The 16,410-nt window shown below is 40.1% G+C and overlaps 1 protein-coding gene across 1 annotated transcript in view; it reads right to left on the reverse strand.

Moving 5' to 3' along the window:
* Positions 1-16,114, reverse strand: part of LOC309406419 (RNA-binding protein 44-like) — a gene marked incomplete at both ends in the record, with an annotated part of 43,649 nt that extends 27,535 nt beyond the window's left edge. The window contains 13 exons of the mRNA XM_082001582.1: positions 1,740-1,828; positions 4,692-4,813; positions 4,928-5,073; positions 5,854-6,250; positions 6,558-6,631; positions 6,733-6,806; positions 7,514-7,645; positions 7,964-8,066; positions 9,445-9,619; positions 10,327-10,503; positions 11,740-11,798; positions 11,920-13,344; positions 15,722-16,114. Of these exons, the coding sequence (XP_081857708.1) occupies positions 1,740-1,828; positions 4,692-4,813; positions 4,928-5,073; positions 5,854-6,250; positions 6,558-6,631; positions 6,733-6,806; positions 7,514-7,645; positions 7,964-8,066; positions 9,445-9,619; positions 10,327-10,503; positions 11,740-11,798; positions 11,920-13,344; positions 15,722-16,114 (3,366 nt within the window). The remainder of the gene's footprint in view (positions 1-1,739; positions 1,829-4,691; positions 4,814-4,927; positions 5,074-5,853; positions 6,251-6,557; positions 6,632-6,732; positions 6,807-7,513; positions 7,646-7,963; positions 8,067-9,444; positions 9,620-10,326; positions 10,504-11,739; positions 11,799-11,919; positions 13,345-15,721) is intronic.
* Positions 16,115-16,410: the final 296 nt, after the last annotated feature.

Raw genomic sequence — 16,410 nt, forward strand, 5'->3', positions numbered from 1 at the left:
AATGCACAATAAATGTTTTGTGGGGTTCTTTTTGTTTTGGGGTTTTTTTGGTGGGTTTTTTTTTTTTAACCAAGTGGAAAATCACGACTGAGTTGGTACAGCTCCACCTGCAGCTGATAACGGATTTTTTTTTTTTTTTTTTTTTTTTTTTTTTTTGCCTTGCCTTGCCTTGCCTGAACATGAGAGTGGCTGCTTGGGCTCTTCAGGAGCACATTTAAGGTTAGGAGATGCCATTAGGAGCATGTCATGCCAGCGGGCAAGGGGAGGTCATCACCCCACAAACTGGTTCGCTCACATTTTAAGTTAGCTCTCCCTTTCAAAAGGAGAAGAACAAAAGAAACAAGAGAAGTTGAATGAACTCCACAGCGTGCTAAACTTCAGCGTTTCATATTGTACCGGTTTCTGCTTTCCGGACGGAAAGGGAACAGCTTGCATGCCAGAAAGCCAGTTCTATCCTAAACTATTAATAACACCCGCCTAATTACAGAATCGAGCCTGGGGAACACAAAGGGCAGCATTCGCTGTTGTTAATCTGGTAGAGCAAAGCCTATGGCTGCTTTCATCTCGATATGAATGGGGAAGAAGCCGAGGTTGAGGCCTCAGCTGCAGCTTCAGGACCAAGTTCAAAGGCAAGGCTGGGGCTCTGAAAGCGTTACCGATGGTGGTTCTGCTAAGAGGAGAGGGAACAGGTGAGATCTGAAAAGAGCAGAACACCTACACAACTTTTTTAAGAAGTAATTTGAACCTTTATTCACAGGTAAGTAAGGCTGCTATTTTCAGCAGCCAGAATCTAGAAGAAAGTACAGCAAAGAGACACGAGACGGACAACAGCGATGTACTGTCTTGTTGTGCAGTATCACAGCATGAGCCTGTCCCTGCCAAGCAAGGATAATTCTCCTCACCCCTTGACCAGCCACCTACACCTAAGCTGGCTTTCCTTCGTTTACCAGAAGAGGATTTAAAAGCTTCTGTACAGTAATGACACACGCAAACATGAAAAGACTGGATACTCCCAGCTTTCCTCCTATTCCTCGTACCAACCCAAACCAAAAGTCTCAGGGAATATCTGCTTCCCACTCTACCAGGCCATGGGACACAAAAAAAAAAAAAAAAAAAGATTTGGAAGCCCAAGCTCTGCTTGCAGCAACAGAAGTGGAATATGAGACAACAAAAAGCCATGTTCTGGAAAAAAAATAAATAAAATTAAAATCCAGGCTTCATCCTGAACCGTGATGACTCTGCTGCAGCCGGGGATTATGGAACCGTGTCCACCAGCACTGCCAGCTCTGAAGCCTGGTTTTCTAAAATGAAGCCCTCACTGCCTCTCTGGTATTCAAAGGATACATGGAATTTCTACAGACCATTCAGAATCAGATTATCTGGAAAGCACAAGCGTGTTGGCTGTTTATTAACATCTTAGCAGCTACCACCATGCCTAAAATTAAGTGGCATGTAAGAACTGGGGGTTGTGTACTTCAGCCCAGAAAAGTCCTGCTGGTATTAGAAAAGTCTTGCTTCACTGAAGTATGATCTTTCTACCTTAGAGAAACCTGCCAAAACACTTGAACCAACTATGTAGAACAACAAAACTGGGAAGAATCATATAATATCTGCAAAAACAGAAAAACACCCCAAACTGACCTTCAGGTTATATTCTCTTGGATAACACTGCGTTATCATACAGCGATGCTACGTGAGTTTTCATTAAGAACTGCTGAAATAGATCAAACAAGAAATACAGCACCATCCCGCAACAAGCTGGAGTATAGAATTTGCAAATATCTTCTAAAGGGAGATGATGGATTCTTCACAATCAGAAAGCCATCTACTTAAAAAGAAAAAAAACAAACACAAACACAAACAAAAGCAGCAGGTAAATTTTGCATGTACACGCTCCAGCTGAAATAAAAGGAACATCAGCAGTTTTGGTACCCTAGAAAACCACTAGAAGCTATAATAATTTTGCTACGTACTGCAGAAGTACACCAGAAGTACATAGAAGAGTGAGGTTTCCTAGCTTCCAGAACCACATGAAAGAAGTGACTACAATAAAATAAAATAATCTTTATGCAAAAAATCATATCCGTCAGTCATTTTTTGTATTAATTCAATTAATTCAAAATTAAGTTATCAAACCATAATTTATGAGTATGCAGACTCTATGTACTTCTTTATGTTTCTCAAAGCACTATTTTAATTATGCTTTGATAAGATCCCCCTCCGTTGGTCTATTTTAAAATTTTTACTCTGCAGATTATTAATTTCACAGAAAGCTTCTGAGCATGGACATTTGGTACTGCTAAAATTTAAAGAAATAGACATTTTTAATGCTGTGCTGAATAACTTTCATAGCATCACAATTCCTGTTAAATGCTGCGTGCCATGAGGTTTAGAAAACAGGAAAAGGTTAAGCACGCTCTTCAGCTAAATAGGATAGCTGCTCACTAATGAGAATAAAAGGACTTTCCAGTCCCAAACCTAACTTCCCAGTCTCCTTCAAAATTAACAAATACACAAGAGCTAGAAACACTCAGATGTCCAACTCTGGGCTAAGTCAGCCAAAGAAAAAAGCAAGATTATATCATGCTTTACTTTAAAGCTGAATTTAAGTTGTTATACGTTAAATACTATGTAATACAGCTTGACATAAAAATATTATCTGTACAACTCTGGACATTTCATCAGCTTGCAAGAACATTAAGACTCTGAGGTGGCATTTCTCAGTGGACACGTGGACACTTACCCTTCGGGAACGTCTAAAGCTTTACACCTACCAGAATTAGTGTAGATGAGCTTTGAGCAGAATCATCTTTTCTTAAATGTATTACGTACTTATTTCTTACTACGGAAATAGGAGATTTTCTTTCCCCATTACTTACTAATGACTTGGCTATTTCACAGCTCCCTCATTATGAAAGTAAAAATGGTTATAGGTCATCATCTCTTTAGCAAAGCAACAGAAAAAAATACTATCTTAAGAACAATTACGACTGTAAAGCCCACACGCAATTTAAAAAAAAATACTAAAAATCACTTGACAAGGAAAGAACACCACATTTGAGGCTGTTAAAACCCTACTAATTGAAAATACTTTCAAGTGTAAGATGTTTTGTTTTTTTTGATGAGTTTATGTCCATAGCTGCAGTCCTGCGGAAGCCAGTCAGTAGATTAATATGAAGACTTTTCTTTTTTAAATCTTATTTTGATTTATAGAGGTATCTGTAAAAGCTCACAGGGCAGTGAAATGCCAAACTAGCAAACGTACCTTACAGTAGTCCTTTCAAAAGGAACTCAGCCAAACATGCATACTGGTTGAGATGCTTTCATGCTCTCCATCACTATGGGAGGTATAATCTTATGCTGTATTTAAAACCCTATCCTATGTTTCTATGTATTTAACACAATCTACAGTCAGTCTTTCTGTTCTGGCCATTGATATTACTTCCCAGAACAAGGACTGAGATGAATGACCTATAAGTATCTATTTGTATATTTAATGCATCTATGGGAGCTTTTCTAGCCCAGGCTTCTGCTTCGTCTTACAGGGCAGAACCGCTCGACTTCTATTACAGTTCCAGTAAGTAATGCACAGCAAGTTCTGGTGAAGCTAAGGCCGTGTTAGGGTTTACTGGTGCACTACAGTAACACGTGCACAGGCACCTGACCAGGAGCAGTTAGTCTAAGCAACATTCAGTGGGTACAAAAAATACTCAGAGATGTAAAACTATCAGCATCAATACTACTCATCCTGGAAGAGATGGCATCGATTAAAACCAAACCGACTCCTTGACATCCTTGAAACAGAACCTTTGAGACCAAAATCAGAGCATTGAGAATTTGGTGCAGTTTGGGGAAGAAATACTACAGCAGAATAAATATCGTACAACTGGACAGATTGTGTTTGTGGGCAAAAGTGAAGCTGGAGCACTGCTAAAAATGTGCGGGACGGGGCAGGAAACCTGGTAGTGGCACTGCTAGCGGCCCTAAAGCAAGCAGAATACCAAGCTTAGTAGGAGGCCGAAACAAGCACCAACTCAAGGATGTCTCCTACAGGAGAAAATATATATGTGTATATTTATATATACACACACATACATACACCACCACCCCCCCCCCCTTGAACTCCGGGCTGTGGTTTTAGCATGTTCAGCTTGCTGCAGCCTCCTGCAGCACCCAGTGTTGTGTCATCAAGCAAGATGTCTTTTAACATGAAAAAACTAAAAAGACATACGATCTTACTCTGTTAGATTTCTAGACCAGAACAGAATCTCATACATCAGACAAAAATCATCCATTTTTAAACCAAAATTGAACCTCTGCTGGAATGTCTTTCTGAACTGCTATACAAGGACTGGCCATTAGATGTCACCTTTGTCCAGAATATGTATGATGACGTCTTCCACTAGGTTAATCCATAAAACAGTTTGCATAACAAAACCCCCAGTATACCAAGTTTTATAGAGTGCACAGAGCTAGCAAGCTGATCTGCTTACAGATGTTCTGCAGAACAGCTAGCAATCCTTAGAAACTATTGTTTCAGTGGATTCATTCAGGTACTTCTTGCAGAGCTTTATACCAAGTTACTTACTAATCTAGTCTGGCTATACATTTTCACAAATTCAAGTGGTTTTATTTCAATGTATTTCTGTAGGCTAGAATACTCACTTATTTACATTGCTTTTCCCACCGACATCTGGGGGCTGGTTTCCTTAGAATTACAGAGGTCCTTTCCACAATAGAATTGATGGACAATCCGCTTAGGATACCTTTGTTATTCTTCCTCACCTCCAGCAAAGCATCCACAATTTTGTCCCTATAGCAATAAAAGAAAGAACTGTTTACATCACATTTCGTGCCATGCATTTAGTTACCGTGGATATTGTATCCATTACAAGTCAGGGCAGAAATGAAATCCAAATACTGTCACCTGCTAGCCTCTGGATGAATTTCTTGAAGTTTCTTCATTAATTTGGTAAAGCTGCTTAAGTTCAATGTATTAGGAGAAACAAAGGCATCATATGAATCAGTGGAGAAAGGAGCAGATGTTTTCTGCTGGAAATTTTCTCCTGTCTCCTAGAATGGCATCAAAATAAGCAAAAAAGTGAATGGGCTAAGTATTGTACAAGTAATACAATACATCTTTACTACTAATAAATATTCCTGTTATAGAACAAGAAAAAAATGACAGATACAGATTCAGATCACTAAGTTGTGCTAATACAGCCAGTCATATTATCCAATCTGTAAATTAGAACTAAAACTACTACATGCATTTACGTGTAAGCTATTCCTGCTACATTAAATTAGATACAATTTGTATTTCCCAGAGGACTAGCATGTTTAAAGTTAAATCACCAAAGGTAAGTGTCTATATTATAGTTTATGAGAGCAAGACCAGCAGTTACTAGCTCTGCCTTATCCTCCGATGACCAACCTGAGCCAACAACAACAACAACAAAAAAGTATTTATACAGACGATGTTTCTTTAGATTTATTTTTAAAACCCAGGAGTTTCCCCTCTAATATCCCCAAATCTTTCCTGTGTAAAATCACAAAACAGGAGGAAAAAACCCTCAAAATAGGAGGAAAGCAAGATGAAAAATCTAGTGCAAATGGCTAGGTTCCCAACTGGTTTAGGATTAAGAAAAAAAGATGGGAGTATCACAATTTGATGCAGGGGCAAATGATGGTGTTCTCACTCTTCTGCAGCATGCCAAAAATTTATTACTGACACATAACATGTTTTCCTATCCTAACATCATTCTATATACACCAAATGTAACATGTTATAGAACAAGAATTTTTAAGGCTTTTAATCTGCCATATAAAGGAGCCTTAGTAATAATTATTTACCTTTTGATGAACTCGAAGCAAAAAATGTACCGAATCTTCAGTAGATGATTTCAGACCAGGACCCTTTGTTTCTGAAGGTACTTTTGTAGAGCAAGAAATTTTGGAAGAAGTTATGGGACAGAGATGCATTTTCTCAGAAGCAGAGGTGGCGTCAGGTGCTTTTACAGAATTGGAGGCTGAAGTGAGTGTTTTATCTTGATCGTTTCTTTGACTGTTATCAACAGGCTGGTTTTCATGCCAAAGCTTACTTGTAAGTATTTGGGAAACCAAAGATTTGTTCTCTGATGAATTTTTTACAAGTTCAACACTTACTGGTTTTCCTTTTATTTTTTTCTTGTTCATTTCCTCTACAGCTAACTTTGCTTTAGTAGTCTCTTTAAAGGAAAGAAATGCATATCTAAGACATAAAATAAAAAAAAAAAGGAAACCAAGTAAAACACAAATTATTAATTGGTAAGAACACATGATAGTTCTCATCTTTCGAATATTAACAGTATCTCAAACTCAACAGAAGATTTCAGACTGCTTAACTTATAAGTTGAGAAGCTGTCTGGAATGACAAGTTTTTGTCAAGCTATCTCTATCTACATTAATTACTGAAACAAAATGAAAATAAATTAATGAACAACTCCCACCTCTCTCCCGTGACTCACTTACTTTGACAGCAAAAAAATCTGAAACAAGTAAAACTTATGTTAATATACCTGCAGTTACGAGAATCCACAGAGATAAGAATGTCAGAAATCTGATACTTCTGGAAATGCGATCTTAAATCATCCTACAAAATAGAAGCATATTTTGGTTGCAAATGTATAGTATGAAAGAATACAGAAAAGAGGCAAGACATTACTACTACCATGTAAATAAGAACAGGCATACCTCTGACACTGAGGAACTTAGGCCACCGACACGAATAAAAGAACACTCATTTCCACTTTCCATTATCTTCACTTCTAATAAGAAACATAAGAAAGCGAAGTGTTACTATCTATTCTTGCTTCAGTTCAAGCTAACATCTTCTCTGTAGATTTCAGAAAACATAGATAGAAAATCTTTAAAAAACCTAAAGGAATGAAGAGTACCTTGTAACAGAAAATGAGGTCATCCTGAGAAGCGGAACGGTTCAGTTTGTGGTATCTCTTTTCCCTGTGTATTTCCTGAGGTTTGAAGAGGCAGAAGAGGTACAACCAGAGAGAACACTGGTCTGAACTAACAGGTACCGGTGCTAAAGCATGGCTAGCGTACTGCGAGTCCCCACTATGGAGCACACAAGCTCTCTGCTTTCAACATACTGAGACTTCTAACCATGCCCGTTGCTGGGACCCAAGTCTCCAAACACTGACCATTCCCAGCTAACTCTTAAGAAGCCAGGATGAGGAAGGAGCAGAAAGAGGAGGAAGAGAGAAAAAGGAAGATTTCCAGCTACGGGACTGGCTGGACATTTACTAAATGGAGTTTAACTGCTGTAAGTAAAGTTTTCAAGGAAAAAGGTGGGTGAAGAGAGCTGCATATCTGCACAGGGATTCACTGCAACTCAATGACAAATAACCCAGTTAGCACCCAGTTTCCAAGTATACTTGTGCTTGCAGAAGGAACAGAATACTCAAATAATAAACAAACACCATTACTTGGTATGGCAGCTTAAAGCACAGGACCTCACCTCTTAAATCAACCATGTCTTGTTTTTCTTGTTGCTTTTTTGTTTCTTCAGCTCGTACGGAAAAATCTGCCACTGTCAAGTCCTCCTTAGCATCAAACCAATATTCATTCCCTTCTTCATTTTTCACACAGCCTTGACAGTTGAAATAAATTTCAGTGTGTTAAAATTCAGACCATGGCATGTCATATGAATGAAGATCAAATTTCTGTGCGTAAGAGCATTCCAGCTACCTACATGACTTGGTACTACGTTACAAAGAGGTGACACATACTAGTTTTCACTTCTGATTTAAGTAGCGAAATGTTCTTCCAAGATATAAAGTATACTATAGGGCTAATATGATGTTAAGAATTCCATCACAGAAAGAAAAGTTGAATATCCATATAGACTTTTTTCCAACAACTTAACTAACAAATAATGTAGTATTTGTCCTAGAAGCAGATCGCTTACCACGTTCCACGTCCTGATCTTTATGTTGTTCTCCAAATGTCTTGGAGAAAGTAGAATCACTTGGCTGACCGCCATCAGTTAAACATACAGTCTGTGGATTGTCCTACAAACATGTTTCAGTTATGTCATAGCACTTGCACCTGATTACACATTATTTTTCTGAGCTTCAGAACATTAGTTGATTAAATAGGTAAATTTTAAAAAGGTAACCTACTGATTGCCTTCAAAAACCCCCAAGTTACTTTATTTTGAAAGGGCAATCAAAATGCTGGTCACATCAGCTGCATTTGCTATTACTGGCAGAGAACCCCGGCTGGAGCCCAGAAGACTGTGATTATATTTGTGCAGATCTAAAATGAAACTCAGTATGAAGAAATGCCTACCATGTTGACAGAAATTTTCCTTTCTTGCAGTTTTGGTGCTTCAAAGTCAGCTTTTCTTGTGCCTGAAACAGAACTAAAACAGATCCAAGAATTTCATTCAAAATAGGGCACAATTTTAAATTCTACAATGATGCTGAGTACTCTGAAATATTAATTTAAATAGTTCCAAAAGCTCACAGTGAAATAAATAAAATGTGCTTAATAAATCTTAGCTTAAAATGAGAACCAAAGTTTTTTGATACCTGCATTTTGTAAAAGCATTAGTTGCAACCTGAAACATAAAGCTATATTCTAGGTTTATGTTAGATTGTTTTTCCTTTATATCTAAATGGCTTTCTGTGTGATGTTTTGATGTATGTCTTCACAATTTGAAATCGCTGTGCAATTCTTGATTAATCTTACTAATGCTTAACCAGAAATTTGAAAAAAATCTCTAGTTGTTTACCTGATGCAGTAAAAACTTATTGCCAAATTTGACTTAATCTCCACTTACATAAAATAACTGGACATGGTTCTTCAACACGCAGCACTATATGTCTGCTTGAAATACAAAGCTATTTTTCTATCATTCTTCATAACTAAATTAGAATCTTAGCAAAACACCTTCTTATATGCCTAATATCTTTGCTGGTAGAAAAGTCGCTTTGTTTTTGTGGGGTTTCTGTGGTTTTTTTGTTTGCTTGGGTTTGTTTTTAAGGCAGATAGGATTAAGATTAGAGACAAAGATTTCAGTAGTAAAAGTAAGGAACCAGGAAAATTACATGTAAATGGAAAACCTTTGCTATAAAGATAGCAAAAAAACAACCCCATAGTTTGCATATTAGAACACTAGAGAATAAAAATTTCCTTAACATAACATCACTGTACCCAAAGTGCTACAGTTTGGAGCAACAAGATGCATCCCGAAATAAAGAAATTCTAACTTTAACATCTTTTAAACTCACTTCTCATTTATTTTGAACTTTAATAAATACCATGAATGAGTACTTACTCATAGCAAAAATCCTCTCTGAACAACTGTCAAAAAAAGAAAAGATTTGTCTTAGTTTTCTGAAGAAAACAGGTTATATTAAAAACAAAAAGCAATTAAGAAATTACCTTGCATGGGACATAAGAAGAGGAGATTGAAAACAACTTCATCTCAACTGATAGCGGTGGAAGTGCATTTAAAGGTATGCCCATCTTTATTTTCATTCTCATGCTATTGTAATTCTTTTTTAGCTCTTCCAAAACCAACATAAGAGACGGACGTAATTTGGTATTTCCATTACATCTGTTAAAATGTGTACAAGAAAATAAGATCAACTTAGACAGACATTTCATTTATTTTACTGCTGCCAGTGTTGCCCAAACATTTTACAGTATTTAAAGATTCCTCTGCATCCCGCCAAACAGGAGCTCACTCCTAACAGGCACAGTAACTCTCTGGAGCCAAACTCTCTTTTCACAGCATTACTAGGTGCTCTCTTGAGCCCCCTCCTAAGCCATGGAGCAGACACTACGGTAATGAGGTGGTATAGCTATCCGTGGCACAGTAAAGCGTTCAGAGGCAGGACTTCTGGGCTGAATTCCAGGTTCGTTACAGGGCGTGTGCTCGATCATCTAGAGACTCTGCAATTGCCACCCCCTCCCTGCCTCACCTCTTAACAATCCTGCACCTCCTCTCTCTGCTTTACCTCCTCCTCCCCAGCTCCCCCTCTAAGCATCTCAACCACTCCTGAACGAATTCTCTGTACTATTCCTCCTGTACAGAAAGACATTCCTAGAAACAAACTGTTTTTTGCTGGGTCTGGGAGCACTACAGAAAATTTTAGGCTGAAAATAAAACTCGGCAGTTACGAGAATGTAAACTCTTTTGGACAACAATACTAACTATAAGCACTATTACAAGCTATGGACAGAATAAATCGGTAGTATTTAGCAATTAATGCCTTTTAACCAAGTTATCAATTTTATTTAAAGGGACATTAAAGTACATGCCTGCTAAAACATGCGTTTTCCTCCAAAGCCAGTTTGTAAATCTTCAAGCAGTGCTGATAGCACATCTGATAATGAGTGGTTAGAACCTGCAATTCTGCTTCAATGGCTCTCTGCAGTATTTTTTGACAGTAGCTTGATGCAGAATTCTTCACAGCTTGTTTGTCAAGGTGTACCGGCCTTAATAATAAGAATAATAATCATCATCATCATCTTGAAGCCCTTGAATCAAGATTTTACATTCATTATGTTTTATTTTCTAACAAGTAGCTTTCCAAAAGCTATTTTATACAATTTAAGGAAAAAAAATAAAAGACAAATGAAATCAGTTCCTCCTATCTACTACACAGAAAAAAAAATACATTTCACAGTAGCTTTTACATTATAATCAGCCTTAACTGAGAGGCGGAAGCTCCACGAGCTCAGTAATTTCCATCCAAAAAGTGTGGTTGTAAGAACAAAAAGAAACATAGCAGCTCTGTTCATCTACAGATGCACTTACTTTGTTTCCACAGTCACAGAATATTTAGGTTGGAAAGGATATCTACAGGTCTGCAGTACAAACCTCTGTTCAAAGCAGGGCTAACTTCAAAATTAGCTCAGGGTCTTATCCAGTCCAGCTCTGTTGTTGGGTTTGGGGTTTTTTTGTTTGTTTTACATCACCAGGAAAGAAGTCTGTACCACCTCTCCAATGCTGTTCCAATACTGCTCTCACTGTCAGAAACTTCTTCTTACATCCACTTAGAATTCCCCTCGCCGTAAGTGCTGGCTCTTGCCCTTTTAAAACACACCTCTGCAAAGAATTTAACTCCATCTTCTCGGTAATCCACCACCAGATTACCAAGAACTGCTGGGAGGTTCCCCAGCTCCCCAGCCTTCCCTTCTCCAGGCTGACCAAACCCAGTTCCCTCAGCTCTCCCCACACATCAGGTGCTCTACCAGCTCCCTTCACCATCTCTGTGGTCCTCCTGGTGGTCCTTTGCCCAGTCTGCTCATCTCTACAGAGACAATGCACTACAAGGCCCACAGCTGGAGATACCTTTCCAGATGCAACCTGACGAGCACCAAACTGAGAAGAATCAACACTTCACCCACTGGCTGCACTCTTGCTCATGCAGCCCCAGGATGTGGCTTCCCTTCTTCACCATACGGGAGCACTGCTGACTTAACACTCGACTTGTTCGTGGCCACTGCAGACCGAGGCTGCTTTGGTCTTTGTTCAACTTCAGGAGGTCTTCAGCTCATTCTTCTCACTTGTCCAGGTCCCTCTGAGAGGCAGCCCTACCCTCCAGCATAAGAGCTGCTGCCCAGCTGTCTTTTAGTACCATCGGTTTTGCTCAACCACAGACAACCTTTCAATCATGAAAAAAATCTTATCCAGCATCTATTCCAAACCAAGAACAATTCATGACCCACCTGTCAGTGCTTATCTTTAAATTGCTGCTCCAAAGCTCATTTTTTGATTCCCGCTGTTCCTAAACAAAAAAACATTTTAAAAAGTTACAGATTAACATTTGTATAGACAAATTCTGAGCAACTTTTAAGTTAAAAAAAAGTTCTAAATATCAAAATTGTTTGTTTGTTTGTTTTAAATACCTGAATTTGTGAACTTCTTTCAGCTGTTGCAGTATTGCCATCTGAGTGTTTTTCTGGTGTCTCAGTAAGCTGTGACCAAATTTCCTCTGTATTACCAGGACCACATGACCAGTCTGTATTGCAAGCAACATCTGCACAGGTTTCACGGCGCCATCCCACAGGTCGAGATTTGTTCATCATTGTTATCTCTGTATTAATAGCCCTGGATGAGAGACAAACCTGAGCACTGGTACTTCTGCTTGTTGTAAAGCAAGCTCTAAAATCAGAACTTGCATCAACAGCCTGGTTAACCGTAGAGTCACTGGTAACTTTTTTCAGGTTTTCATGATGCTCCAACTCCGAGATCAGACAGCTGGTATTTCCACAGGAGGATTTATCTGCAACTTCCACCCCAAAAAAGGGATTCTTGCTAGTGAGAACTGCAGAGACTGGAAACTGGTTTTCAGGATCCTTTGCAGTGCAGTCAACACGGCTGGTACCACGTGCGCACACGCCAGATTCTTCACAACTGCAGAAATCAGAGTCCCCTGCACGTTTGCAAAATTGCATGGCTACTGCAGGGGTCCTTCCCTGTGGTGACAGTAAAGGATTGTCTTGCTTCACTGAGATGCTGTGAATGTGTCTATCACTGTTTTCAGACGCTTCTTCACTTGTAGCCATTTGGGGTGGCAGCATGCCATCCCAGTCAGTCAGGGGGATGTCTTTCACCTCTCTGTTTTCTAAACTGTCACATACAAGCAGATTTGGACAGACCCTTTCTTTACTCCCACAAGAATGACTTTCAAGTATACTTCCACAAACAAGACTATGATACTCTGTTTGCTCTTCCTGATGATCACAAGCCATGCCATTGCAATCTGGCAGAGACAGAGAGTCTTGAAGCGGGCGAGGAAGCTCTGGCACAGCTGCTTCTAGGCAAGTTTGGTCACCTACGCCATACTCAGAAGCAGAACAATTTTCTGACACATCGAGATTTTGTTCCTCTGCGACTCCACTCCCTGGAGCTTCATGAACTGGATCTGTCAGCTTTAAGGTTTCGATACCTGTAGTTTCCGTTTGCCCAGAAAACTCACTTGAGCTATTCCTATCATCAAAATCTTGCTCGGGAGCACTGAGATACTCCAGCTGTGAATCTTCACCTAAATGGCTTTGTCTACAATCATCACATATGTCGCAGTTGAAGTGTGTATTGTCACGTGTCCCTCCCAACATATCAGCTTCTTTCTTGCTTTCATCTACCCGTGCATGGCAAATTCTCATTCTCTTTTTATTATACATTTCAATATCTGCATCTAAAGATGAACTGAAACATGGTAAGCTTTCCTCCGACAACTTTAATTCTGAAACATTGACAGAGCGTGCCTCGCCAAAACCAGAGTGGTTAGCTGCTGCTGCAATGTCTCTGACAAGCGTGTGCTCAGCTTCCTCAGAGTAAGAAAAAAGATGCGAGGTTTGATTGAAGGATCTCCTTTTGCTTTTAACATGGCTATTCTTTTCAAATTCCATGGTACAAACACTTAAGTCCTCCCCCTCAGAAGTAATCCACAACTCACTTCCACTGCAACCTCTCAGTCATTGGCTTGTCTCTTCCTATCAGTTTCTCACCTTAATAAAAATTAAGAGAAGTTTGACATACTCCATGGTATACAGGAGGACATTATTGTTTAAAAAAATGTTAAATTAACCACCTTATTTTTACCTCCTGCATGCTAGTATAGAAGCTAGGAATTATATGGTACATTCTCAAAGAAATCCTGAGCGCTCACGGAAGGCTGTTATAAGAATTTCCTGTTCTTGCTTGTGTGATTTCAATGGAATAAAAGCATCCTCAGAGACCAATCGATCCTATTTTCTTGCACTCCTGGACAAAGTTTCCATCCTCTTACTACTAAAGCATTTCTTGGCCAAATCATCAGAATCCCTGCTGGTACACAGTGAGCTATTTACATCGTACACTAACTTCGTGACAAGCACACAAGGTGTGTAGATGCAGGTACTGACTCTGAAAGTCAGGATGCTGGTGGTCATGGATTCAATGGCCAACCACAAACTGACCTCACATTGTTCTTGACTGCATACTGGCGTGTAAGCAGTAAGCCTATAAGCACTCTTTGCCACAGAAAGCTTACAGCTTCTTGACCCATGACCAGTATATTTACCTTAGGGAACATCCGTCAGTCCAGGAGCTGTAAAAATTTTAAAAACTACTTCAATGATTGAAAAGGTGAACTTAAGAGCTCTGTGCCTCCCAAGAACTAAAACCCCTTCAGGTGCTGGACAAGGGGAAACGGAAACACACTCCTTTTAATTCCGGGGAAAACAGGAAGAAATGGTTATCAAGCACAGAACTGTAAGAAAACCCGAGAATCTTTACAACCACAAAGTCTAAGTCTTAAAGGAAAACAGGAAGAGGGTTTCTTGGATCAGAGCGCTTCTTTTAGCGACAGAAGCTGGACAATACACCAAACCAAAGCAATACATCTCCTTTGGACTTGCAACAAACCTAGTTTCAGAGCAAACATGAATGAAAAACAGAGAAGAAACATGTAGCGACAGAAGACGCTCTTTGTGAAGCTTGTTTGTTATAAATATTTGTCAATTTTTCTCTGCCTTGCCCCAGGAGCTTATAATGAAGAGAAGGATATATACAAATATCAGACACATTTCTCAGTTACTTATGCTTTCTAAACTACTTAAATGAAACCTAACAATTTTCTGTTATAGTTACTGGTCCCTATCCAGACTATAATCTTATACAAAGCACAGCAGAATAGAGTCCTGTCTGTAACTCCTTCCCCTGCCATAACATGCAGGCCAACCAACAGGCCCATAAACTGGGTTTCACACTCTTTGAAAGACACAAGTCACTGGTTTATCCTCCAGAGGAATCTTCCAGTTTGGTGAAACGTAGGCCATAGGGAACGGAGTGAAGTACTGAAGCAAGATACAGGCTGCTGGTGGAGGCATGAGGGGAGACTGGAAACTCAGGCCTGTTTCTCGGCCGCTGCTCAGGGATTAACACACAAGTAATGCGAGCTCTGTCCACTCCAGGTATAAACAGCATGACCCAAGCCTCCTATCTGCACAGGAAGGTTTGCTGAATGGACCCCTATTGATAACTGCATGAATGCACTTCCTGACAGGGAAAAAAGGCTTGTCTCTCAAACCTGCATCCACCAATTCTTGTCTGCTAAGGATCATCATCAAAATGACATCATTTAAAAATCACTTAATAAAAATAATTTAAATCATTTAACAGAAGTCATCAATAGCAGTCAGTCACCTGGCAAAAAAAAAAAAAAAACCCTTACCATGATTTCTTACCATGAAACCTTACCATGCACTTCTACAGTTGTTTTTGTTTCAGAAACATTAGCTTTATTACACTAACTTTAACTTCATTTCCCAACTGAAGTTTTGAGCATCTACATCTGTGAAATTAAAAACCTTGCCATAACGTTACCGAAGCACATCTCAGATGTTTTTACATAAGTCACAACATATTACCGCAGAGAAGTGACTTCCCCCCTCCTCACTTTTTCCTTCAGAACAAGAAACAAGAACCACAATAGCTCTACCTACGTCCTAGATAAATAACAATAACCTTGTTGTTAATACTAATAATGACACAGCTAGAGGCTTAACAACAGCCAAGTGGGTTAAAAACGAGCACTGATATTAAAGCACAGCTTCCAGGCCACAGTGCCGAGAGCCACAGCTGAGGCCCCCGGGGGAAGCCCTCAGAGCAGCACTGTGGCCCCGCTCGCCCCCTCAGGCGGGGAGCCACGCTTACAGCGCTCACCCTGGGCAAGGCTGAGGAATCTTCTTGCTCCCTAAAAGAAGCACGCCCCTGTCCCGTCCCCTCCCCGTACCGGCGCCAAGCTGCTCCCCTCGCCTCCGCCCCACCCGGTGCGGCAACGGCCCGGCGGCGCACGCGCTCAACGGTCGCCAGCCGCCGCTCCCTGGCCGCGCTTCCAGCCCATTGGCTGCGACCTGAAGCTCTCGAGCGTCTGATTGGCCGGTGCAGCGCTTGCGCCCCTCCCTCTTCCATCGACGGCACACGCGGCCATGTCGCCTCAGCGGCGATAGCACCTTCCTCCTCCTTTTCCTTCTCCTCCCGCCTCACGGCCGGGGGCAGGTTTCCCAATGCTTTGCACTGAACGGCCAAACCGCAGCCTGCGGGGTACAGCGGCATGATTTCTGGTACAGTTATTACAATCTACCAGCAGCAGGAACGCTTCCAAGTCTGAAGGAGGGTGAAAATCCTGTGGAACAGCACCTGGTAAAATACTTGCACATTATTTTTACGTGGTTGGTTCTGGGCCATATTCCTTCCTTTAAACACAGTTCTTAATAAAGTTGTGTGCAAAACATCACTTAGCTGCCTAAAACAAACTAACGCCCAAACCTATATCATCAATTGCTTAGAGCATGTAAAATTCTAACAAGACAAACACTAACCTCCTCTACAGTATGTTGCATGTAAGTCAT

The sequence above is a fragment of the Phaethon aethereus genome (assembly GCF_964289735.1).
Source record: "Phaethon aethereus genome assembly, chromosome: 6".
NCBI lineage: Eukaryota > Metazoa > Chordata > Aves > Phaethontiformes > Phaethontidae > Phaethon > Phaethon aethereus.